The sequence below is a fragment of the Lepus europaeus genome, chromosome 10 (genome assembly GCF_033115175.1).
Source record: "Lepus europaeus isolate LE1 chromosome 10, mLepTim1.pri, whole genome shotgun sequence".
Classification (NCBI taxonomy): Eukaryota; Metazoa; Chordata; class Mammalia; order Lagomorpha; family Leporidae; genus Lepus; species Lepus europaeus.
This window is the reverse complement of record NC_084836.1, coordinates 105,564,038-105,589,249: the sequence shown is the minus strand read 5'-3', so window position 1 is coordinate 105,589,249 and position 25,212 is coordinate 105,564,038. Positions and strand designations below refer to the sequence as shown.

General features: G+C 39.8%; 1 protein-coding gene across 5 annotated transcripts in view; it reads right to left on the bottom strand.

Annotated features, from left to right (window-relative positions):
- Positions 1-25,212, bottom strand: part of RALGAPB (Ral GTPase activating protein non-catalytic subunit beta) — a 106,712-nt gene that overhangs the window by 36,669 nt on the left and 44,831 nt on the right. For 3 of the 5 annotated variants that reach the window (XM_062204191.1, XM_062204194.1, XM_062204192.1), the window contains exons 10-18: positions 22,407-22,608; positions 19,305-19,472; positions 18,771-18,885; positions 18,264-18,411; positions 13,695-13,759; positions 12,410-12,539; positions 10,470-10,603; positions 7,061-7,243; positions 6,327-6,478 (exon numbers count right to left, since the gene is read on the bottom strand). In XM_062204191.1, the coding sequence (XP_062060175.1) occupies positions 6,327-6,478; positions 7,061-7,243; positions 10,470-10,603; positions 12,410-12,539; positions 13,695-13,759; positions 18,264-18,411; positions 18,771-18,885; positions 19,305-19,472; positions 22,407-22,608 (1,297 nt within the window). The remainder of the gene's footprint in view (positions 1-6,326; positions 6,479-7,060; positions 7,244-10,469; positions 10,604-12,409; positions 12,540-13,694; positions 13,760-18,263; positions 18,412-18,770; positions 18,886-19,304; positions 19,473-22,406; positions 22,609-25,212) is intronic. The other 2 variants (XM_062204193.1, XM_062204195.1) reach the window with 1 other exon arrangement.

Below are 25,212 nucleotides of genomic sequence, written 5' to 3'. Positions count from 1 at the left end.
AATATAAATATTTTAATTTTATGGTTCTATTATCATTTGATCCTTCATATGCAGTTCATTTAGAAATATTCCACAATAATACTTTTATCAGATCACTTTACTTAGCTTGAGTGGCTTCTCCCTTTCTTTTTCATTCTAAGGTTTGTGCCAAAGATCTCTAATGATGGGAGGCAACATTGCTCAATAGATATTTTCCTTTCATTTTTTTTCTCCTTATGGAAGGAGAATTTCCTATGGTACTAGAATTTCAAGTACCAAGAGAATTTGATGATGAGTTTCAGTCTCTCACGACTTATGAAAAATATTAGAAATAAACTACCAGATCAGTAATAAGAGAATGTGACTCTGGTATTCTAAAATGGGACAGAGACAGATGTGACAAAGCACATGGACCAAGTGGGCTTGTCATGTTCCATGCCAGATTCTAAGATGCTATCAGATATGTTGCTGGTAAGAGAAAGAAGTCACAAAGGTCAAATCATATCAGCCTAACCACACTTTTGCTTTTTGATAGGGACTAGACTGGAAATGCAGATGAATCTCTCTGAATTAGAAGTATTTAACATACATCATGATAGGCTGGTAGGTAAGATTTCCAAATCCAAATGAACCTGAAGGAAATTCTCTGGTGATGTGCTCTGTGATTCTATTTCTATTCAATATTCTTATTAATGGCTTTGATTAGAAGACACAAGACAGGCTAATTAAATTTGTAGTTGACTGCAAATTGAGCTGCAGAGATAATGTATCAGAATATGAATTGGGATCCAAATGAATCTTCAAAGACTAAAAATAAGGAAGTAAATCTTACATAAAGACATTTCAGGTTTAAATGTGCATTACACTCAAACACTCCCAAACAAATAGGTGCAGGATAAGAAAGAAGAAAAGTAAACATGTGAAACATACTGAAAAGATTTTAGCTGACAATGTAAATCATCAGGATCTCAAAAACCCAACATAGTATCCAAGAATATTTTAATGAAGTATCACATTCAACAGAGTTTAAAAGTCATCGGGCCACATTTAGAATACTGTACATTGTAAACCACTTGTAAGAGATACACAGTCAAATTTATGCCAGTTGAGAATTATCAGGATGATAATCCTTACTAAATGAGAAGTATCTGAAGGTACCAGCAGAAACAAATCAGAACATGAACATTGTCTTTATTTCTTTTTATAATATTTACTTATTTATTCAAAAGTCAGTTACACACAGAGAGAAGAAAAGGCAGAGAGAGAGAGAGAAAGAGAAAGAGAGAGAGAGAGAGAGAGAGAGGTCTTTCATCCACTGGTTTACTCCCCAACTGGCTGCAACAGACGGAGCTGTGCCAATCTGAAGCCAGGAGCCTCCTTCCGGGTCTCCCACGCAGCTGCAGGCGTCCAAGGACTTGGGCCATCTTCTACTGCTTTCCCAGGCCATAGTAGAGAGCTGGATCAGAAGTGGAGCAGCTAGGACTAGAATCGGTGCCATATAGGATGCTGGCACTGCTGTGGGCAGCTTTACCCACTATGCCACAGCACCAGCCCCAAACTGTCTTTAGATACCACTGCCTAGAAAAAAGGACTTTACTTTCAAAATCCTGAATTAGAAACAACAGAACAGGTTAAAGTGGGAGAGATTTTACAATTAAAATGAAATGATGGGGACTGGTGCTGTGACGTAATGGGTAGAAGCTGCCACCTGTAGTGCTGGCATTCCATATGGGAGCCAGTTCAAGTCCTGGCTGTTCCACTTCTGATCTAACTCTCTGTTATGGTCTGGGAAAGCAGTAGAATATGGCTCAAGTCTTGAACCCCTGCACCCGTGTGGGAGACCCAGAAGAAGCTCTTGGCTCCTGGCTTCTGGCTTCAGATCAGCCCAGCTCTAGCCATTGCAGCCATTTGAGGAGAGAATCAGCAGATGGAAGAGCTCTGCCTCTGTAACACTGGAGACCTTTCCAATAAATGAATAAAAAAAAAAAAAAAAAGAAAGAAAGAAAAGAAATAGGGGAATGGGTGTTAGCCTAGAGGTTAAGATGTTAGCATACCACACTGGAGTACCTAGGATCGATCAGGCTCTGGCTCCTGCTCCTGATTCTAGCTTCCTGCTAATGCAGACACTGGGAGATAGTAGTAATGGCAACACAAGTAATTGTGTTTCTGCTACTGATGTGGGAGAACTAGATGGTGTTACTGACTCCCAGCTTTGGTGTCAGCCTAGCTCCGGCTGTTACAAGCATTAGAGAAGTGAACCAGCAAGTGAGACTATCTGTCCTCCTACCTCTGTCTCTCAAATAAATGAATAAAATTTAAAGAGGAAAAAAAGCTTTCCTTTTGGCCAGAAGCAAATTCTTCCAATAATTCACCAAGATGATGAACAAAAAGGGAAAGAGGAGAGATCCCCAGTCCATGTTCTCCAGGCCTTTTAGGAAACATGGAGTTATTCCTTTGGCCACATACATGCACATCTACAATAAAGGTGATATTGTAGACATCAAGGGAATGGGTATCCTTCAAAAAGGAATGTCCCATAAATGCCGCCATGGCCAAACTGAAGAATCTACAATATCTGGTAGCATTGTTGTAAACAAATTGAGGGCAAGATTCTTGCTAAGATTAATGTGCATTTTGAACACATTAAGCACTCTAAGAGCTAAGACAGCTTCCTGAAACAAGTTAAGGAAAATGATTAGAAAAAGATGGAAGCCAAAGAAAAAGGGACCTGGGTTCAACTGAAGTACTAGCCTGCTCCAGAGAGAAGCCATCTTTGTCAGAACCCATAGAAAAGAGCCTGAGTTGCTAGAATCCATTCTCTATGACTTCATGACATAGTAAATATAAAATACAGATACACAGACACACACACACAAAACCTCTGAACTAAAAAAATACTTTAAAAAGTAAAATTAAATAAATAGGTGGCCAGCATTGTGGCACAGCAGTTTAAGTCATCCCATATGGGAGTGCTAGTTTAAGCCCCAGCTACTGTGCTTCTGATCCAGCTTCCTGCTATGTACCTGGGAAGTCAATGCACAAGTACATGGGCTCCTACCACCCATGTAGGAGTTCCTGGTTCCTGGTTTTGGCCTGGCTCAGTCCTGGCTGTTACAGGAAACTAGGGAGTGAACCAGCAAATGAAAGATCTCTGTCTCAAATAAATAGATCTTTTTTTAAAAGAAAAAAAAATGTATTTATTTATTTGAAAGGCAGAGTTACAGAAAGGCAGAGAGGGAGAGAGGTCTTCTATCCACTGGTTTACTCCCCAGATGACTGCAACAGCTGGAGCTGCGCCAATCTGAAGCCAGGAGCCAGGAACCAGGAGCTTCTTCCAGGTCTCCCACACAGGTGCAGGGGCCCAAGGACTTGGGTCATCTTGAGCTGGATCGGAAGTAGAGCAGCAGGGACTTGAACCAGCGCCCATATGGTATGATGGCACTGCAGGAGGCAGCTTTACTTGCTATGGCACAGCGCTGGCTCCATAAATAAATCTTAAAAAAAAAAGCCCCCAAAACTGAAATAGGCAATCTTGGGGAATTATAGTATCCTCAAATTAGACCCAAAATACTTGGTAAATATCTCTTAAAGGTCCCTTAAGCATATGGCTTGTTGAAATGATTTCCAAGAGTCCTAACTGAGAATTTGTATTAGTACACAAAGGGTAAAAAACCCAACCAGCTAATCTACTTCTATAATTGTCTACTATGTTCTCAGCACTGTGAGGGTTGTCTAAGATAGGAATTTAGGTTGGAGAGACAATGCTAGTAAGTGTTAAATATAATCATGGCAGGATAAAATTCCAAGATATGTAGTGGAATCAGAGAGTGAGTGCAGAGGTGCAGAAAAGAGTCATCCTTCAGAAGCAGAATAACCAAAGAAGGTCTCATGAAGACAGCCAGATCTGACTGAATAGTAAATACTGGAAGACGTGGCCCAGAGGAGCAAAGAGGCCTGAAACCCAGGGCAGGAGCACAGGCAGGTATAGCATGCTGGTTCATAGCCACAAGCGGCCTGCCAGGCCCCACCTGGCAAAAGAAATGTGCTGGTGAGCAGGGGTGGGAAAGATCAGTTGGTCAAACACAGCAGAAAACAGAGATCTACTCAAGCCTTTCAATCACTCAGACAACGGGGTAAAAACTGTGCTTAAAGATGACGAGTTTAACAACAGAATTCAAGATGAACAAGGAGGGTTAAGAGACTGAAAACTGGAAAATCTGGCAAGAAGTGAAAATGGCCTGGACTTGGATGCTGTCCAAGATGAGAAGGGACGAAGGAAAAACTTTACAAAAAAGAAGTCTATTAGACTCAGTGACTGGCTTCATATGAGGAATGATAGAGAGATGAAATAGAGAAAAACCCGAAGTTCTGTGCTTGCCTAAACAGTGGTGATGCTGACATTACTCTTCAGGGTACCCTTTAAGACTGGAAGCTGGGGGCCAGCACTGTGGTGTAGCGGGTAAAGCCACTGCCTGCAGTGCCAGCATCCCATATGGGCTCAGTTCGAGTCCTGGCTGCTCCACTTCCAATTCAGATCTCTGCTAAGGCCTGAGAAAGCAGCAGAAGATAGCCTAGGTCCTTGCCCTTGCATCCGCATGGGAGACCCGGAAGAAGCTCCTGGCTCTTGGCTTCAGATCAGCGCATCTCCGGCCATTGTGGCCAACTGGGGAGTGAACCAGCAGATGGAAGACCTCTCTTTCTCTGCCTCTCCTCTCTCTGTGTTACTCTTTCAAATAAATAAATAAATCTTAAAAAAAAAGACTGGAAGCTGGAGGCACCATATGTGGAGTTGCCAACAGATACAAGATAGCTGAGAAGAAACATAACTACTGGTTAGTTTGGAAGAAGCATCCAGGGTTCTCTATTCATCCTGACCACATAGCCAATCCTCACTCCAATCATACTGTCATAGCAACACCTCCTTCAGGTTAGGATGGACCAAACTTATTTCTGAATAATGAAGAGTTCCCAGTGAGAAATGTCCTTCCCCCTTTTCTCCATATCCTTCACACTCTTCAAGGCACACATCAAGTCCTAGACCTATCACTTTTAAGGTTGCTCAGCCCCAAAGGGTCTTCTCTCTCAGCTTTTCTTACTTCTAGTACTCATCATCATCTGTATTAGCATATAGTTCAGCAGCTAGACTCCCATTTTTCTGCTTTTCTAGCTTGTAACCAAAACCTCACAAAATCACTTTTTAAAACCCAACATTAGCATAATGAGGACTAAACTAAAGCAAACATCCTTCTAAAAATTTACTTAAGACCTAAAGCCACAAGGAATGGAAATAAGTCCAGCTTCACTGTGCAAACCTCAAGTAAACAGCAGCCTGTTTAAGTGCTGGGATCCTGGTAAGGGCTGATGAAACACACAAATCTTCAAGTGCTCTTGTCTGCCACTTTACTAAGACCAGATAAGCTAACCCAGACTTCACATTCCTCCTCCTTGCTTTTACATTTTTCTGGGTCTTCATCCACACTTGCCTTTTTCCAAGCTTCATCTTTCCATCTGTCTGTGATTCCATGTAATCTTCTCCACTTAACTGTTTCCTTCCATCCATAAATGTGCCTAAACTTCCTTTCTCTTCCTCTCTCCTTCCTTTCCAACCAAACATCAACTCTCTCAATGTCCTCTGCTACTCTTTACTACCAGAACATTTGAAACTTCATGCCTTCTCAGCCACCCTGTAACATGGCTTATAGCTCAACTGTTAACTATCCTCTCAGACTCATCCAACGTCTGCTTCCCTAGAAACGGTAGCTTAATTTCTTATCTAGAAGTGCTCATTTCTTCCTTTCAACTCCCCTGCATTTTATTTGTGCTTCTGCTCTTGTAGTAGTTAATTTTCCATCTAATCTATAGCTATTTGTATACAAATTTTATGTGCCCTACTGAACAAGATGGTGGTGGTTATGGCTGAATCTGATTTATCTTTATAATTCTACTATGAGCTCTTATGATGGAGTTCATAAATCTTGAACTAACAAAATGCAATATAAATTAGTGTGGTAGAGAACACAGACCCCTGAGTTGTCATCACAGACAGATGGTAAGATGGCCATCTCTGGACTTGGCTATCAAAGTAAGGGGGTAGAGTAAGTCTATCCAAGATCTTTTCCAGCTCTAACACGGTATAACAACTAGTACAGAAAAACAAGGACCCAGACTCTCAGCTCCAAGTTTCTGGTTTCTTTTTGTCTAAAACAAAAACAAAAAACAGAGTATTTCCATTTTATTTCTGGAGAAAATTTATCATCAAAGAGGCTATTAACTTAATACTGAACAATCTGGGAGGAGATAAAATAGTATGGATGGCTAGACACAACCTGGTGCAGCCACTTTCATACCATGTCAAGGTGGCTTCAGCAGCATCCTTTACCCTCATAGAGGCGGGGTTTGGCTCTTTATCTCCTTTGTACTTGACCTCTTGCTCACTGTTCTTGGACTTACTTCCTGAGATACCCAATTCCACAATCTCTAGAACTTCCTTCAGGCAGTCCTAGAAGCACAAAAGACAAATCAATTTTTGTAGCATACCCTTCTCAATGAGATGACAAGGAATCCATCAAAATATTAACAGTGGTAGTGTTTTGGGGGTAGGACTCCAGCTTCTAAATTCCTCTAAACATAAATGAATTTCACAATATAATGAACTTTATAGCCCCTTCCCCCAATTTCTCTTTAGAATAATGAAATTTGAGTGTTCAAAGAATTAAATTTAATTCAATCTTATCACTCACAATTTGTGTAAAAATTACCATGACTTATAAACTGTGAAAAACCTGTATCAGTAACTCAGTTAAATATGGAACAGTTTAGGACATGTTAGATTCAGGGTTGTCTTTGAAAGGAACTTCTCTCAAAAGGACTTCTCTATGGGTTAGTTTGCAACCAAATATAAGCATGATAAGGAGTGTTTAAGTTGTGCTCACAAGGACAAGTATTCTACTGAAGTCTAACAGGCATATTTGGTTTAAAGGGTGCAATATAATATAGTATTTAAATTTGAATATTTTCCTTTAAAAGGCATTTTCCCAATATGCCTTTTTATTTCTATATAATGCCTTAAAATTAAACTCACTTTTTCATCAAGCATATCAGGGTGCTCTGTCAACCAGACACAAAGACACTGAAAAGCTGCCACTATCATGGAGTGCAGGTCCCGGGAGTGAAGAGGAGCTGGTCGACTACACTGGTATACAATGTAGCTGCACACAGAACTGATGGCTCGCTTCCGGTCTCCTGAGTCAACCACCACTTTCACCTGGGTATATTCATTTGGGCAAGAAAAACAGTTAGCCAGGAACCACTGAACCCATTTCAAGGCATCTGCACCAAGGCTTGATCTATTTGAGAATGTCATACATCACAGGAAGCCTTGCTTTTTAAATATTACGTATATACAGAAACAGAGTATTTCAGATGTACTATAATACTGTACAAAAATAGTGGCATTTCTTTCAAATCCTAAAACAGTATTTCAGTTTAGCATTGTTTTTCCTGCCCTAAAACCCAAACCCATTGAATGTACATATCTGTCACTGCCAGAGACTGCAAAAACAGCTGGCAATGGAGCATCAATGGAGCATGCCCATGGTTTTAAGTCCCTAACCCAGTCTCACAGCAATGCTCTGTGCTCTGTATGACTGCTGAAGGTATAATTGCCTTACAGTAAACTGCACATATGTAAAGTGTACAATTTGATCACTTTTGGCATAAGTATCCACCTGTAAACAAACTATCACCACAATCAAGAGTGAACACTGTTTATCAACTCCAAAATCTCCTCAGGCATTTCTGTCTTCTCTGTCTCCTTTTTCTTGCCCTCCCTAAACTGCTTATCTCAGACTAGTTTGCATTTTCTAAAGTTTATAAAAATGAAATCATACACACATGTATGATTTTTTGAGCATCTTCATTCAAAACAGTTATCTTCAGATTCATCTACTTGTGCATGTATGTCAGTTATCTGCTCCTTTTTATTGCTGAGTAGTATTCCACTTCAAGATATATCACAATTTGTTTAACCAGTCACCTGTTGATGAACATTTGGATATTACAAATAAAACTGGTATGAACATTTATGTACAAGTTCTTGCATGGATACATGCTCTCTAATCTCCTAAGAATGGAATAACTGGGTCATATGATTGGTAAGAGTGTATCTTTAACATTTTAAGGAACTGCCAAGTTGTTTCCAAAATGGTAGTTACATTTAACATTCCCATCAGCAGCTTCTCTATAACCTCACCAGCATTTGGTATGGTCATTTTCATTTTAGTCATTCTAATAGATATGTGCCATTTCATTGTGGTCATAATTGCATTTCCTAACAAATAAGGATAGAGCATTTTTTCATGTGCTTATTTACTATCTGTAAAGCTCCTTTGGTATAGTGTATTCCAATCTTTTAACTGCTTTATAATTGGGCTGTCTTGAGGGCTTTGTAACTGAACATTTTGCTGCTGTTACTGAGGATGCAGAGAAACTGGAACCCTCACACATTGATGGTGGGAATGTAAAATGACTCAGCTGTGGAAGACAGTTTAGCACTCCTCAAAGATTAAACATAAAGATTACTGGGGTCAGCACTATGGTGCACTAGGTTAACCCTCTGCCTGCAGTGCCAGCATCCCACATGGGCGCCAGTTCAAGTCTCAGCTCCTCCTCTTCCAATCCAGCTCTCTGCTATAGCCTGGGAAAGCAGTGGAAAATGGCCCAAATCCTTGGGCCCCTGCACTCACATGGGAGACCTGGAAGAATCTCCTGGCTCCTGGCTTCGAATAGGCACAGCTCCAGCCGTTATGGGCATTTGGGGAGTGCACTAGCAGATGGAGGACCTTTTGTCTGTCTCTCCATCTCACTGTCTGTAACTCTCTCAAATAAATAAAATTGGAAAAAAAAAAAAAATTACCATGGGGCAGGCATCATGGTGCAGTGGGTTAAGCTGCCACTTGGGATGCCCACATCTCATGCTGGAATGTCAGTTCAAGTCCTAGTCAGTCACTTCACTTTCGATATCGCAAATGCAACTAAGAAGACAAGTACTTGGGTCCCTTGCCAGCTACATGAGACCTGGATGGACTTCTTGGCTCCTGGTTTCTGGATCACCGTGGCTGTTGTGGACAACTGGGGATCTCCATCTCTCTGTCACTACTCCTCTGTCACTCTACCTTTAAAATAAATAAATTGGGTTTGTTTGTTTGTGTTTTAAAAAAAGATTGCCATATGATCCAGCAATTCCACTTCTAGGTATACGGCCCAAAGAACTGAAAACTAGCATTCAAACCAATACATGTACATGCATGTTCATAGCAACAGTATAAATAGCCTAAAGATGGAAAGCCCAAATGTCTATCAATTGATGAATGGATAAAAAAATTGTAGTATACACACAAACACACACTGGGATATTATTCAAAAACAAAAGTAAACAAAATTAGGATATATTCTATAACATGAAACTTGAAAACCACGTTAAATGAAGGAAGCCAAGCACAAAAGATCGCATAGTATATGATTCCATTTATATGGAATGTCTAGAATAGGACATAGATCCATAGAGACAAAAAGCAGATTGGTGGTTGTCAGGGATAGAGGAAGGAGGACGAAGAAGCAACTGTTTAGTAAGTACAAAGTTTCCCTTTGTGGGGGCCAGTGCTGTGGTGTAGCGGGTAAAGCCGCCGCCTGCAGTGTCGGCATCCCATATTGGTGCCAGTTCGAGACCCGGCTGCTATACTTCTGATCCAGCTCTTTGCTATGGCCTGGGAAAACAGAAGATGGCTCAAGTCCGTAGGCCCCTGCACCAGTGTGGGAGACCTGGAAGAAGCTCCTGGCTCCTGGCTTCGGATTGGTGCAGCTCCAAGCATTGCGGCCAATTGCGGAGTGAACCAGTGGATAGAAGACCTCTCTCTCTCTGCCTCTCCTTCTCTCTCTGTGTAACTCTTTCAAGTAAATAAATAAATCTTAAAAAACAAAAACCAAAGTACTAGTCGTCACTAAATTGCTCACTTTAAAACAGTTAATTTCATGTTATGTGAATTTTCATCGAAAAAAGGGGAAACACTTAGAGAAGCCCAAAAGGCCACCAATTCTAAGGTCCCACAAAACTGAAATAACTCTCATAAGAGAAATGGAAAGTACAGCCAATATACACTTATCTCTGACAATGGAAGGTGGCAGAATAATATATAATTCCAAATGGCATATTTAAAGGTAATCATTTTTACCAAATCAATAGGTGTCAGTTATTATGTGCAAATAAACTAACAAATATTAAAATGTTTTCTATGATCTAATAGCAAAAATATCATTTATACTATTTTAAAGAAGTTCATTTTCTGAAATTTCACTTGTGGGCTCAATTTTGCACACTTTGGATATAAACTATGACTGCCCCTGCAATACCCTTATCAAGGAGTAAGGGGACACAGAGAAAAGAGCCCTAGCTCAAGGCTGCTGGCTTAAAGTAAAAGGACTATGTAACTTACCTTTGCCAGGCCGGAGAGGAGTTCGAGAGCTGCTAGTGATATGCTCATGTCTTGCCGCCACTGAGAGTTGAGTCTTTGGGTGACGAGATGAATGCTGCGAATCAGGAGTCCAGCAGCGGAATCTGTATTAAGAGCTAGGATATAACCCCAATGCCACATCCCACAGGGAGGGAAAACAACTAAGCATTAGTAACAAGAAGCACAGCATTCCACCAGGCACAGACCACAGCAGCCACAGTGAGCATGATGGGCACCCACACAGTGCTCTGCTCCCCGCCCCACTGGCCTGAGCACCAAGCCGGACTGAACAGTGCACAGGGCACACACGCTGGATTAGGACACCTTCTAGCTCCTGGCCCACATACTTTCATATAGAGAACTGGGATGGGCAGTTTCACTATCATTCTTAAAACAATGTAAATCTTAAAATTTCTAAATTAAGAACTCATAGAGAATTACATTTTCAAAAATGATTAAAAAGTTATTAATTATTTCCTTTGAATTTTATAGACAAAAGAATTAAAATTTAACAGCCTCCTCAGATGCTGGGAATTATTCTAAAGCATCTGTTGTAATTACTTGCAGGGTTTAAACCATCAAAAGTCACATGCAATGCCTTTTCAGACATATTTTCACATTTAACTTTTCAACACTACTTTAATATTTCTAAAACATCAAATAACCAGGCACTGTTTTTATTTGACCTCCAATCTATATTTAAAAATGATTACTACATTTAATAAGTTAGGAAAAATTAAATTAGGACAAATTAAATTGAATTTATAAAGGAAGCTTTAGGGACATTATACCTGTCGATCCTATCAGAAAGAGGGCAGTGACAACAGAAAAAGGAATGATCATTAAAGAGAGACATTCATGCAACACTAACACAAATCTGGATTTCTCAATAAAAAAATTTTTGACATTACAAGCAGAGCTCACTAACACAAGTTCAAAATGCTGAAACAAACAATAATCACTTCAAACATTTATATTAGAATACATGCAATAATGCAAAATTTTATTTAAAGTATTTTTAGAAAGCATGAAAAATAAAAAATTCAGCCTATGGTATGCCTAAATCTATATATACAATGAATAAAACAGCAGTTTTAATAACTTGTTTATAAATGCAATATTTAAATGTCTCAAGTACCCAAATAATGACTTGATGTATCTAATTTTCTTAGTAACACTTATTGCAAACTTAAGCCATAGGGGCATGCCTCAAGAACTCATGAATATGGTTCATGAACTATCTGAATGATTAAGAAATTAAACTCACTCCGATTTAGTTGGATAAATACTCATATATTCAACACATTGTTAGTATTTGTGTATAAAACCATGAAGGTACTCACAAACTCACAGAACTCATTTAATCAATGCTTAAGGTAAGAGACATTGTTGAAAATTATGTTTTGCTGACAAATGTTTGATTTGGCGGGGCAGAAAATAAATATGTTTCTTTACTTCTGCTTAAAATTTGTGACTGAAGAATTTAAGATGTAGTAGGTACACAGGTTTTAACCTGAAGGCAGACTCTTATCTGAGTTCCCATCTAATGCATATACCTTGACCATCTTAACCACCTACAGTAATTAATTTATAGACATCTCTGCCATTAGACTGTGAACTCTGAGGCAAAGTCCACATCATATTTCATTCTGTATCACCTGCATCTGGTACAGAAACAAAAAATATTTCCTGACCACTCATTACAATCATCTATGAAATCCAACGAACTATCACAAATCTAACTGTTCAAAATTATATAACTTTAAAAAAATTTTTTTAACCTTTTTGGACTAACATTCAATTATACTTAATATAAAGAAAAAAAAAACTGAAATTTTGTTCCAAATTTTTTTTGTTTGTAAACCTGAGTACAAAACATATTCTGTGCAACACTGAATTTCACAAAAACAGACAAGGCTTACCATAATCCCTTAGGAGAGCCTGAGCAGGTCTCTCACTATCAGGGGTGGTAGGCTCCGTGCTTCCTCCACTTGCTGAACTAACACCACTATTAGTGCGACTATGACTCTTCAGATTATTTTCTCCACCACCCTAGTCAAAAGAAAATGAATCAAATAATTGAGGGCTACACCCACAGTTTACACCTAAAGGTAGATGTGAATCATTAAGGACACTGTTAAAATGGAATGTGCCAACTGAACAGCACAAACTGATACAAAGATGAAAATCGATAAATAAACAGAACTTCTGTGGTATTTTTGCATACAAAGACACCATTCACTGAGGGTATGAAGGATTTGACAACTACAGGTGCCCAAACTGGGGTCATCTTTATTGCAGTTTACAAAGGCAGCCAGCCAGACTTCACTAGATAATAACTCTGGGTCCTTATAGAAAACCCCCCAGTGCCTCCCGAGCAAAACTTCAGAACAGGAATACAATCTTAAAAAACACAAAGAAACAACAGCAATTTTCAAATGTAGCTATAAAATACAATTGACAGCATAAACTCCTATGTGCATAAGGGCTAATAAACCTATCTGCTAAAGATTCCCCTTTTTATCCCATATAAATGCAATTCATTGTAATTCATGTAAGTAAATTATTACTAGCCTTCTGCTAGGATATGAATATAATTTCCTTAATGGTAATCTGATCACCCACCCTATATCCACTCAGCTTACCCCAGTAAATTCCCCCACTCCCTAGCCTCTGCTCCACATTTGGGAATTACATATCCTGAAGACAGAAGCAAGGGGCACTGCAAGTCTCTGGGAAGCTTCATTGATTTGGAAGCACTGCTGCTTTGGAGGACCTGCAACCTTTGGTCTAGAGGGGCTGGGGGAGGTGATGAGATAGAAAAGAATAAACTAGCTGCTTGCTTACAACCAGCACCAGATCTATTACAGATAGCAGGAAGTATGCAGTACAGGGCACTTCCTGTATTTTTAAAGCCAGTTCACCAGTGAAGCAAAACAAGTAAGAGTTGTGATAGACAATGTCCAGAATAAAGATGGGACTTAGCTGGAATTTCTCTCATGCAGGATCTCTCAAGCACCTGCTACATAGTGGATGTGTTAAGCAATCTTCAAATATATGAAATTTTAAAATAGGATCCTTCTGAGACAATGAGCTGGATTTATGAACAAATATCTTTAAACATAACAAGGAAAGACATTCTTGAATGTAATTTATATAAAATCAGAAGTTGATGACTGTGACAAATTCATGTGGTATGCTTCTTACCATCTCCATTTGGCAACCAATGGCTTCTAAAAGTGCTGAATCTTGAACAATATTTAGCATTGCCCCTGCAGCAGCAGCAAAACAAAACAAAAATTTTAGATAAAATATACATAATATTAAAATGACTATCTCATACAATTAATAACAGAAATAAGAATGATTTTTGATTGAGCATTCTTGAATTCCTATAAAATTACGAATAAATCCATAGATTGGTCAGAAAAAATATTCTTTAGAAATCCCTACACTGATGGCCGGCGCCGTGGCTCAATAGGCTAATCTTCCGCCTTGCGGCGCTGGCAACACTGGGTTCTAGTCCCGGTCGGGGCACCGGATTCTGTCCCGGTTGCCCCTCTTCCAGGCCAGCTCTCTGCTGTGGCCCGGGAGTGCAGTGGAGGATGGCCCAAGTGCTTGGGCCCTGTACCCCATGGGAGACCAGGAGAAGCACCTGGCTCCTGGCTTCAGATTAGTGCAGTGTGCTGGCCGCGGCGGCCATTGGAGGGTGAACTAAGGGCAAAAAGGAAGACCTTTCTCTCTGTCTCCCTCTCTCTCTCACTGTCCACTCTGCCTGTCAAAAAGAAAAAAAAGAAACCCATAGCTCTGGAAAGAATTAGTACTGAAATGAGATGTTGATGGGTCAACATTGTGGCACCATGGGTTAAGCCACTGCATGTGATGCTAGTACTCCATATGAGCTCCAGTTCGTGTCCTGGATGCTCCACTTCTGATCCAGTTCATTACTAATGGGCCTGGGAAAGAAGCTGGAAGATAGCCCAAGTGCTTGGGTTCTTCCACGTACGTGGGAAACCCGATGGAGTTTCAGGCTCTTGACTTCTGCCTGGTCTAGCTCTGAGCCACTGTGGCCATTAAGAGAATACCATTAAGGGAATGAACCAGCAGAATGAAGACTGCTTTCTTTTTTTTTTTTTTTTAAAAGACTTATTTATTTGAAAGGCAGATGCAGAATGAATCCTATTTCAAGTGAAATTATGTAATTTCAAATTTATGTAATTTGAACAATCTGAAACATTATCATGTCAAATCATTCTGCACACCCGAGATAGTATTCATGCCATTGGTGGAGTCTGGCTCCAACCTTTGGTCAGACTGCCCACATCAACTTGAGAAGGTCTCTTAAAAATCTGGCCCAAGGGCTGGCACTGTGGCGCAGTGGGTTAACGCCCCGGCCTGAGGCGCTGGCATCCATGTGGGCGCCAGTTCGAGACCTGGCTGCTCCACTTCCTGTCCAGCTCTCCACTATGGCCTGGGAAAGCAGTAGAAGATGGCCCAAGTCCTTGGGCCCCTGCACCCACGTGGGAGACCTGGAAGAAGCTCTTGGCTCCTGGCTTTGGATTGGCGCAGCTCCGGCCATTGCAGCCATTTGGGGAGTGAACCATCGGATGGAAGACCTCTCTCTCTCTATTTGGGGAGTGAACCATCGGATGGAAGACCTCTCTCTCTCTCTCTCTCTCTCTCTCTCTCTCTCTGTGTGTAACTCTGACTTTCAAATAAAAATAAATAAATCTTTAAAAAAAAAAAAATGATAGGCATTTGGCCTCATGGTTAAGACACCCAATTTCCAGTGCCGGCTTTACTTGCCTGCAGTGCTGGCAACCCATTTGAGCACTAGTTCAAGTCTCAGCTACTTCACTTCTGATCCAGCTCTCTGCTATGGCCTGGGAAAGCAGTGGAAGACAGCCAAAGTCCTTGGGCCCTCGCACCTATGTGGGAGACCCAGGAGAAGCTCCTGGCTTTGGATTAGCACAGCTTCAGCCGCTGCAACCATTTGCGGAGTGAACCAGCAGATGGAAAACCTCTCACTCTCTGCCTATGCCTCTCTGTAATTCTGTCTTTCAAATAAATAAATATTTTTTAAAAAGACACCCAATTTCCATATCCATATTCACAGGGTTTCTGAGTTCAAGTTCTGGCTTGGCTCCCAATTCCAACTTCCTGTTAGTGCAAACCCTGGGAAGCAGCAATGATAGTGAAAGTAACTGTGTTCCTGCCACTCAGGTGGGAGATCTGGATTGAGTTTCTGGCTCCTGGTTTTGGACTGGTCCAGTCCCAGCTCTTCTGGGCATTTGGGGAGTAAACCAACGATGGGTGCTTGCTCTCCTTTTGTGTCTCTTAAATAAATAAATACATAATTTGAAAATAGGGGCCGGTGCAGTGGTGCAGCAGGTTAAGCTGCCGCCTGTGACACTGGCATCCCATGTGGGAACTGGTTTGAGCCCCAGCTGTTCCACTTGTGATCCAGCTCCCTGCTAATGCACCTAGGAAAGAAGTGGAAGATGGCCCCTGTACCCATGCGGGAAACCTGGAAGAAGCTCCTGGACTTGGCTTAGGCTTGGCCCAGTGCTGGCTGTTGCAACCAGCTGGGGAGTGAACCCGCAAATGCAAGATCACCCTCTGTCTCTCCCTCTAATTCTGACTTCCAAATAAATAAATAAATCTTTAAAAAAGAAAAGAAGAAATCTTCCATCTGTTGATTCATTCTCAAATGGCTGAAACAGCCAGGGCTGGACAAGCCAAAGCCAAGAGCCAGGAACTCCATCTGGATCTCCCACAAGGGTGGCAGGGGCCCAAGTATATCAGGGCCACCTTTTGCTGTTTTCCCAGGCACATAAGCAGGGTGCTAAATTGGAAACACAGCAGCCAGGATTTGAACTGGTGCCCTGATGTAGGATGCTGGCATCATAAGCTGCAGCTTAGCCCTCTGCACCATGATTCCAGCCTCCGTCCCCCAATTAAATTATTTCTCTATCAGGTAATCTTCTTCATGTATCAATTGCAAATTATATAATGTAAATGGTTACAGATTTTCTTGCTTTCAGTTTTTCCTCCTTTCCCTTTTTCTAAGTTTCTAGAACCTTACCAACAATAATATGAAAGAAAATGTTATAACCTGCTTCCTTACTTCCCAAAATGAAGGGCTTTGCTCTTTCCTATTTATTCTACCTCCCCACTTCCTAAGTACTATACTTCCTGAGCACCCACTCCAACTACTGCACCATCACCAATTCTTTAACCACGTCATTTCCTCTCCTAAACTGAAGTCCTAATTTCATTTCTGCCTATGCAAATCCTGTCCTTCAAAACCCACTTTAATTCTCAGCTCCTTCTGAAGTGTTCCCTGTCCTTCGGGTTTCTTTTTTATTAATCTCAAAGACACTTAACACCATGATATGCAACCAGCACTGCCTACTACTGTTATGACCACTTCGTGAAGACAGAACACTCTCTGCAATGCATCTCACTCAAGTGTAAGAACCATGCCACTCATTTCTCTGGTGCTCCTCTCAAGAGTAGGATCGTGCCTTTGGAACTGATGAAAAGTCAGATAGATGAGTGTTAGTAAAATAGCGTAGTCTTATCTGTGGTGCCATTTATGCCCTGGATGCCATCTTAGGCTCTAGCCCCCGTGGCCACCTTGCACAGTAAGCTTCAGTCCTAAGCCCTGTGGCGCAAGCACAGGTGTCAGCTCCACCCGCACCCTAATGAGATTTGATGCTCCTACTTCCCTGCCCCCTGGCACACGTGCTCTCTCTCCTGATCACCCCCTCTTTCCTGGCCCATCAGGCTTCCCTGACTCAACAATAAGCCTTTCCCTTAACTCTGGTGTTTGGCATGTTTTATGATGGCTTTACAATGAGAGATGATTGCTGCAGTAAGTATGACAACTTAAAATATGGCAGTGGTCATGAGGATGAGGAGACATTTGAGACAGAGATGGGCATGATCAGGAGACCAACAGGAAAGAGTGGAGAAGTACAACAGCTTCCCCCACAATTTCTTCTTGGCTGGGTGCTGAAATTTTTCATATGTAAGTAATGAGCAAGAGGAAAAGGAAAAGGGGGAAAAAGAAATGGCAGAAGTAAGGAGGGAAGGAAGGAAGGAAGGGGGAAATAAGGAAGAAGAGAAGACAAAGGAGAGAAGGGAAGGGGAGAGGAGAGGGAGAGATATCAACCAGATAACTGCTTTCCCTCATTTCATCCCTTCAATCTTTTTACATTAAAAAGCATAATTGGTAGGGGGGGGGGGGGGCTGTGGCACAGTGGGTTAATGCCCTGGCCCAAAGCACTGGCATCCCATATGGGGCCAAACAAACAAAAAAGCATATGGGGCCAGCACTGTGGCGTAGCAGGAAAAGCCACCGCCTGAAGTACTGCCATCCCATATGGGTGCTAGTTCGAGTCCCAGCTGCTCCACTTCCGATCTAGCTTTCTGCTATGGCTTGGAAATGCAGTGGAAGATGGCCCAAGTCCTTGGGCTCCTGCACCTGCGTCGGAGACCCAGAAGAAGCTCCTGGCTTCTGATCGGCGCAGCTCCGGCTGCTGCAGCCAATTGAGGAGTGAACCAGCGGGTGGAAGACTTCTCTCTAACTCTTTCAAATAAATAAATAAATCTTTAAAAAAAAGAAAAAGCATTATAAACTCTGTATCTGAATCAGAATGATAAGTAGAGCTACACTCAGTTTAGGTTCCTGTCACTGATTGCTATCTGCTCAGCATGTGAAGGTCAACTATACCTAGGTTTTCACATATGAAAAAATAGGTGGACACAAACCTAGTATCATTTGAGTGTTGTTGGGGTCCGTTTCTGTTTGCAAGGCACCTATTAGTATATTCACAAGTCTCAACTTCAAGGACAGAAAAGTTATTGGTTTATCATAAGAAGAGCTGTCATCGTTACTAAACTTTCCTTCCAGGACCACCTATAGAAAAAACAAATAATATTTAACATCAACTGTTGTGGTATACTATGCTCACATAGGAACATCCAGAGTAGACAAAGAGAGTGAGCAAAGCTTTCAGTCAAATTTTAGTCACTGTGCTAAATCTGTTGCTAATCTACTCAATATATATTATCAGATGTCACTGATCCTATTACCACCCGACATGGTAGGCCAACACATCCTGGCAAAGTGACAGGAGAAATATCACAACAAATCAATGGTGTTAATTCATTTTAAATAACAATTTTTTAAAAGCTCCTGTTTCATTTGTTGAATATAATTTGACTTATGTTAGCACATAAAATGGAAGAATATAAAAAAGTTTAATAAAACATTACCTCAGATTTGACTGTGCCAAAATGATGAGGGAGGGGCAACAAAGAAAGTAGGATATTAATGGAGGATCTTCTCAACTCTGTTGGATTTACATAGCTTTTGAATTTTGAAAGTTCTCTGCCAAAAAATAAAAAGCTATTAGTACTTTTAAACTGAAATGTTTTTAGCTATTGCCAAACATATCACAATCCGAGTATCACGTTAATGTGGGGTATGTGTGTGAGACTCTATGAAAAACTGTTACTGAATTAAACTAGAATTTGACTGACATTTCTTCTACAAAGACAGGGCCTCTGGACTGGGGTTGCTCTTACCCTTCTAGACCAGACAAAACGATTCAACAAGCCCAGGGACAGGCAGAACTGAAGGAGTCCAGGGATAAAATGGATTTGGATGTTCTACACTCATTTAATGTGGCCTAAGTGCCCTTGGACTATGCTGACAACTGGACAAGATAAATTAGGAAACAGAAGCAAGCACCAAAACAAACCAGGTCAAACCAGACAACTGACATAATAGTAGAGAAAACAGCTTACCTGTCAGGCAAAATGGTTTCAAGAGCTGAAATAAAGTAAGGAACCACAACATCAATCCCTTTCAAGTCACAGCAGAACAAAGGAGGGGAGTTTAGAATAACGCTGGCCAAGACAGGATGGCACACATAATCATTTATCTGCAAACCTTGAATTAAAAGCATGTAAAATCTAGGAAAGCAAGAAAAAGATTTTAAACAAACTACTAATCAAAACTTTTCACAATTATAATACTTTCTACATAGTCATTTTGATTCCTCACTGTGTCTTTTCTTTAAAAGATAGCACTAGAATTAAAATAATTCAGAATCACATACACTAAGAACCAGACTTTCTTAATGAAGAAAAAAATTTCACGTCTAGTACACTTTCTTAAAGCTTTAAGACTTGAAAAATGAGGCATTCAACAAAACAAAAAAGGCTTCAGTACTAAAAAAAAAAAAAAAACAACACTGTGTTTTCATCGGTTTTCCCTTTCCCATTATTTATGGGAAGATAATGAAAGAAAGGAACCTCATTCAAGTCTACATCCACATGATATGAAGATTACTCTGAAATTCCTTTTAGGCATATACCTAAATATATTTTAAATATAGTTTCCTTTTAACTTCCACCCCAACTCCCAATCACCTCACCAAATAGTCAATCTCCCATCATTCATATCAGTGTACTCTTCTACTACTACAAGACATTTTTCTCTGTAAGCTCAATCCATTTCAATCTATCTTCTCTCCCTAAAACTAAAATAAAACCACACTAGCAAATAAAGACTTCTGATTGGCAAATATAGAAGATATCTCTAAGTTTTAACTTTGCCTTTTGAAAGCATCCTACCCTTTGATTACTCTTCTACTCTGACCTCTATGGCTATTTCCTTTAACAGATCCTCTCTCCCTACCTGCCCCTGATACTTACAGTGATATTCCTCAGGCTGCCAGCCTCAGTTCCCTAAGCTCTCTCTTCTATCAGCATGACTTTAAACACTTAAGTCACTGGATATAATCAAACCAGTTCTAAGCTATTCCTCTCAATTAAGCTCCAGATCGTTAATCAAAAGCTTCCTGGATATCTGAGGGCAGGACATGTCTATTACAATACCCCTGTATACAATATCTAGCAAAAAAGGTAGGCATTTAATAAGTATTTTTTGATAAATATCTCATAGGCACTTTAAAATGGTCAAAATCATATTGACAATCTGCCCATTCACAAATCTGTTATTTTGGTTTGCTATACTAGCACCCATTCCGTCTTATGGGCCAAAGAGAAAGCTCACAGTCATACCCTTCTCCCCTACTGCTGCTAATACCATCTGGGATATTTCCCCTGCCTGTGGCCTTCCTGCTGAGAAAATGAGCAGCCCCAAGGGATGAGCTCCAGCATCCTTACAGAACCTATCACCACAGGGGTAGCTGACAAGACCACAGATAAGACACCTGACCAGAGAGAGATACCTGAGTGACCAGATCCTTTTTCCTGAATCTGGAATTAGGATTCAGAGATGCTAATTAGCCCTGCTTGGTCACCTGGACCAAGGCTATTGGTATTGGGAATTTGGAAGCATACTGCAATGTGAGAAGATGAGAAGAGAAAAATGAGCAGTTGTGGGAGACATAAAGACAGAGAAACAGAAAGGGGAAAAGCATCGGGTCCTTGAACACTTCCTAGTCCCTGGTTCCCACTCTTCATGAGGACTTGTGCACTTCATGACTTTAGAATCTATTAACATTACTAGCTTCTCTTAACTCTTTCACCTTTCCATAAGTCAGATGGAGAAGGTTTCTGTCATTTCAAGGCAAGAGCCTATGGTTAAGATACCCTGACTAGAGATGGGTGTGGTGGCATGGCAGATTAAGCTGCCACTCAGGATGCTCATGTCAGAGGGTTGGTTCAAATCCTAGCTATTCTGCTTCCGATTTGGCTTCCAGCTAATGCATCCTGGGCCACCGCAGCAGAAGACAGCTCTCTGCCACCCGTGTGGAAGACATGGATGGAGTTCCAGGCCCCTGAATTGGCAGGGCCAAGCCCTGTCTATTGCAGGGTTTTGGGGCGTGAATCAGTAGATACAAGATATCTCTCTCTCTCTCTCTCTGGCATGCTGCCTTTAAAGTAAATGAAAATAAATAAACATTAAAAGCCTAGTTCCATGCATATACCATTTTTTTTCATGCCTTTATGCTTCTGTACCTGGTTCCCGCTGATAGCCAAATTCTCTCTCCTGAGAACCTAGTAGGTACCCAGATACCTAAATGCTCTTGGTGATATTCTCCTCATTTCAGGAGTTACATAAATAACAATTCATTGGGAAGAGCAAAACAGAGTGGGGAAAAAAAAAATAGAAGGCCATTATAAGTTAATTTAGAAGAAAAATGACAAAGTCTGAAGTATTACAGTGGAAAGAGATTAGAAAGAAGGTTAAGCAGCAGAAAGACAGGTGTTGGCTGATTAACTAGAGATAAAGAGGAAAAAAAGAAACTAAAATGAAGCCCAGTTTCTGGCCTAGTAACTAAATGAATGGCACAGCCATTTACAAACATGGGTAAAGTGAGATATTTAGATAAGATGATCTTAATATAATCTAAACACTACCCATCCTCTGTGTACCTAGCAGTCATCCAATCCTCTTTCCTTAGCCACCTGGGGTAAGAATGCACTGCTTCTTCTGAATGCCCATAGCACTTTATTTGTGGCCCTCTCTACTAACTTCCTATTTCTATTGGATCACTTTACTTGTGTACGTGGCTTTGTTTACTGCAGAAAATAAGCTCCCTGCAGGTAGGATTCACAGCTGACCTATCTCCACACTGTCTACAGTACTGAATATTGCTAAAAATTCATTAACTAATTATTAGGGGTCTGTCTAAATCTCCCTATAATTAATAAACTTCAAATGAGATGGAAAAAATAACACAAAACAAAAAGTCTTAAGGAGTCTTTGCTGAATCTATTGAGGTAGGTAAAATGGAAGAAGTAAAGCAAATTTCAAGTACTTACAGACATTTGCTGGTATTTCAGACATTTACTTATCAATTCAGCCTACCAAGTCATGCTACAACAGCGTTTTACTATCAAAACTACATTAAATGGGAAAAAAAGTTCTAAGACCTGGATAAATAAGCTGGCAGAATCTCTTCTCCAGTCTTCTTGCTACAAAAAATCCTACATAGTGTCCCACAAGCCTCAGCTCTTCCTGCTTCATAGTTATCAGGAAATTCACTTGCATCAAACATAGGATTGGAAACCATGGTGTCTGTGGACATTTGTGACCCTTTCCGTCGAAACTCCATGCTAGCTTGTGTTGTAATGGCTGGGGAGAGAAAAGGAGGGTTTTATTATATTTGTCAACATGCCACGTAGGCTCATGGGACCCTGGACACAAAGATCAAATATTGGTTTCATTATAAATAGCTACTCGAATATAATCCAATAATGCTTTTGTTTAGCAACTATGTCTTAATTTCTTTAAAAAGGGCTCTCTGAAGTATCCTTTGAAAATAGGTAACAATTAATTTACAGTGGCATTTAACAGGTTGTACAAGAAGCATTTTTCAAATGAACTTTTGATCAGAAGAGTACATTTTATATATCTGTATGGTTATACAGATATATAATACAGAATTTGGCTTTACTATTATTTATTTTCTGTTTTTCCCTCCCTCTACAGAATGATGCTTAAACATTAAGAAAAATAGCTACTAGAATTTACACATTATCCCAGGTGGACATCATAATTAAAAGGGAAACCCCATGCCAGTTTATATACTTTAGGGAAAGGGCAAGGTAAAGATGATAAATGGGTAGGGAGGAAGAGAGAGCATTCCCACCACCCACCCAATTCCAAAACACACATCAAAGAATTGCCCAACCAAGCAAAATGAGAATGAATTTTAACAACCACAGACAGCAGCTAACTTAAGGTTGATAAATTAGAAAATTGAATTGGCAAGAAAGATTATCATAGTCATTTTTTGTCACTGAAACAGAAGCCCTTCGAAAGTTGCTTTTATTTTTAACAAAAGATTTCATAGTGTGTTGAAAATCACTCTGAAATCTTTTATTATTTTATATAAAATGTTTAGATTATTTTGTAATAGATTTAGTAGAATGTGAGGACAAGAATAAATCTTTATGCAACTTCCCATGAGCCATTTTTAGTCCTGAATAAGCTATCCAGCAATAATACATTTGAAAACACTACATGCAGAATGCATACAAATCAAACACTAAATCTGTATAAAAATAAGCTTAAAGCTTTAAAAAAAAAAAAAAAAAAAAAGCCAAAACACAGTTAGTGCAAAGTCCTGGAATTCATGACATGACCAGACTAGTATACAAAAATAATGGGACTGATTCAGGCAGATTAATTTGCTTTTGCCAACAATCTTCCCCATTCAAAACACAGAAAAGTATTTTTCTTCCCAAGTGCAAAAACTACAAGAGACAATGACAATCAAATTTTTTAATGGAATTATGAAAAAAATAAAAACATGACTGCAATTAAGGAGAAGCTTCTGGTTCCTACTTACAAGATTTATAAGAAAGAAGAATTTGGATAAAAGATGCTGCAAGATAATAGAAATAAATGGAAACAAATCAAAGGACAGCAGTAATTATAAAATACTTTAAAGATGGTGAAATTTTACAGTAAGTTAAGAAGCTTTTTAAGCTTTTTAAACGTTAGATTTAAAGCTTTACGATACCACAAGCTAGTTCAAAAACACAGGAAATTGTGCATTCAGGTCCAAAATTATGATTTTTGTATCATGCAAACAATGAACAAAGAAAATTACACAGCTACAAAGAACTGAGGTTTTGAACTGCCCATAACGTGCATTAAAATTTTAGTTCATTAACCCTTCCCAGCTCAAATGTTACTTTTTATAAAGTACAGTGCACTGTCACATAAATCTAAAGCTAACCAGTTCAAAGAAGCAAACACTTTAAGTTAGAGGTGAACAACATGGCAGAATTCCTTGATGGCAGCCAGTACTTGGAGAAGAGTTAGTATACTCAAGCCTCCCACCACCCCTGAGACCTCAAGATTGGCACCCTCCAGCAATCTACAATCCCTTCAACTATCTGGACATCTCATATCTCCTAGGTAACAGTCTTTATCATATCTGAACATAATGAAGAGGAGAGGAACTTATATCCCTTCTCCACCAAAGAAAATGGTAAGAGTTAAAAGTAAGATGTTGCACACTTATGATTTAAATGCTGACTTCTACCTTCTGGTGCAAGAGGGTAAGCAAAGCTGTTACAAACATGCTAGAGTGCAGAAAGATCTGTAGGCTCCCTTTTAAGCAAACCAATCAATGAAGCAGAAGGGTGAACCATTCTGGATTCACGATTTCACTATCACAATTACACCCAAAAAAAGTCACACTGCAAGAATTATACTTTAATAAAAATTTTAAATTAAAATGACCATTCTAGAAAATATAATACAAATTAATAAATATAAGCATGGTTTAGGAAACTCAAAATATATGAACACAAAGAAAATATAACATAAAAATATTTTTTTAAAGTTTTCAATTAGTCACCATAAGTAAACAAGCATATTTACTTATCTGTAAGTAAGCACTACTTTCAAACTTATGAATAAATTATAATATGGAAATGGCAAAATATAAAGTATTTTAATTTGAATAAAGAAAGTAAGCAAAGGAATTCCTAAATTCAACTATACAATCTTTAAAATTATATTCCTGAAAATCTTTCTACTTGTAACCCTTCTAAATTATTTAAGACATTTTTGGGGGCTGGCTCTGTAGTGTAGCGCGTTAAGCTGCCATCTACACACCAGCATCCCATATGGGCACCAGTTTGAGTCCTGGCTGCTCTACTTTTGATCCAGCTCCCTGCTAATGCACCTGGGAAAGCAACGGAAGATGGCCCAAGTACTTGG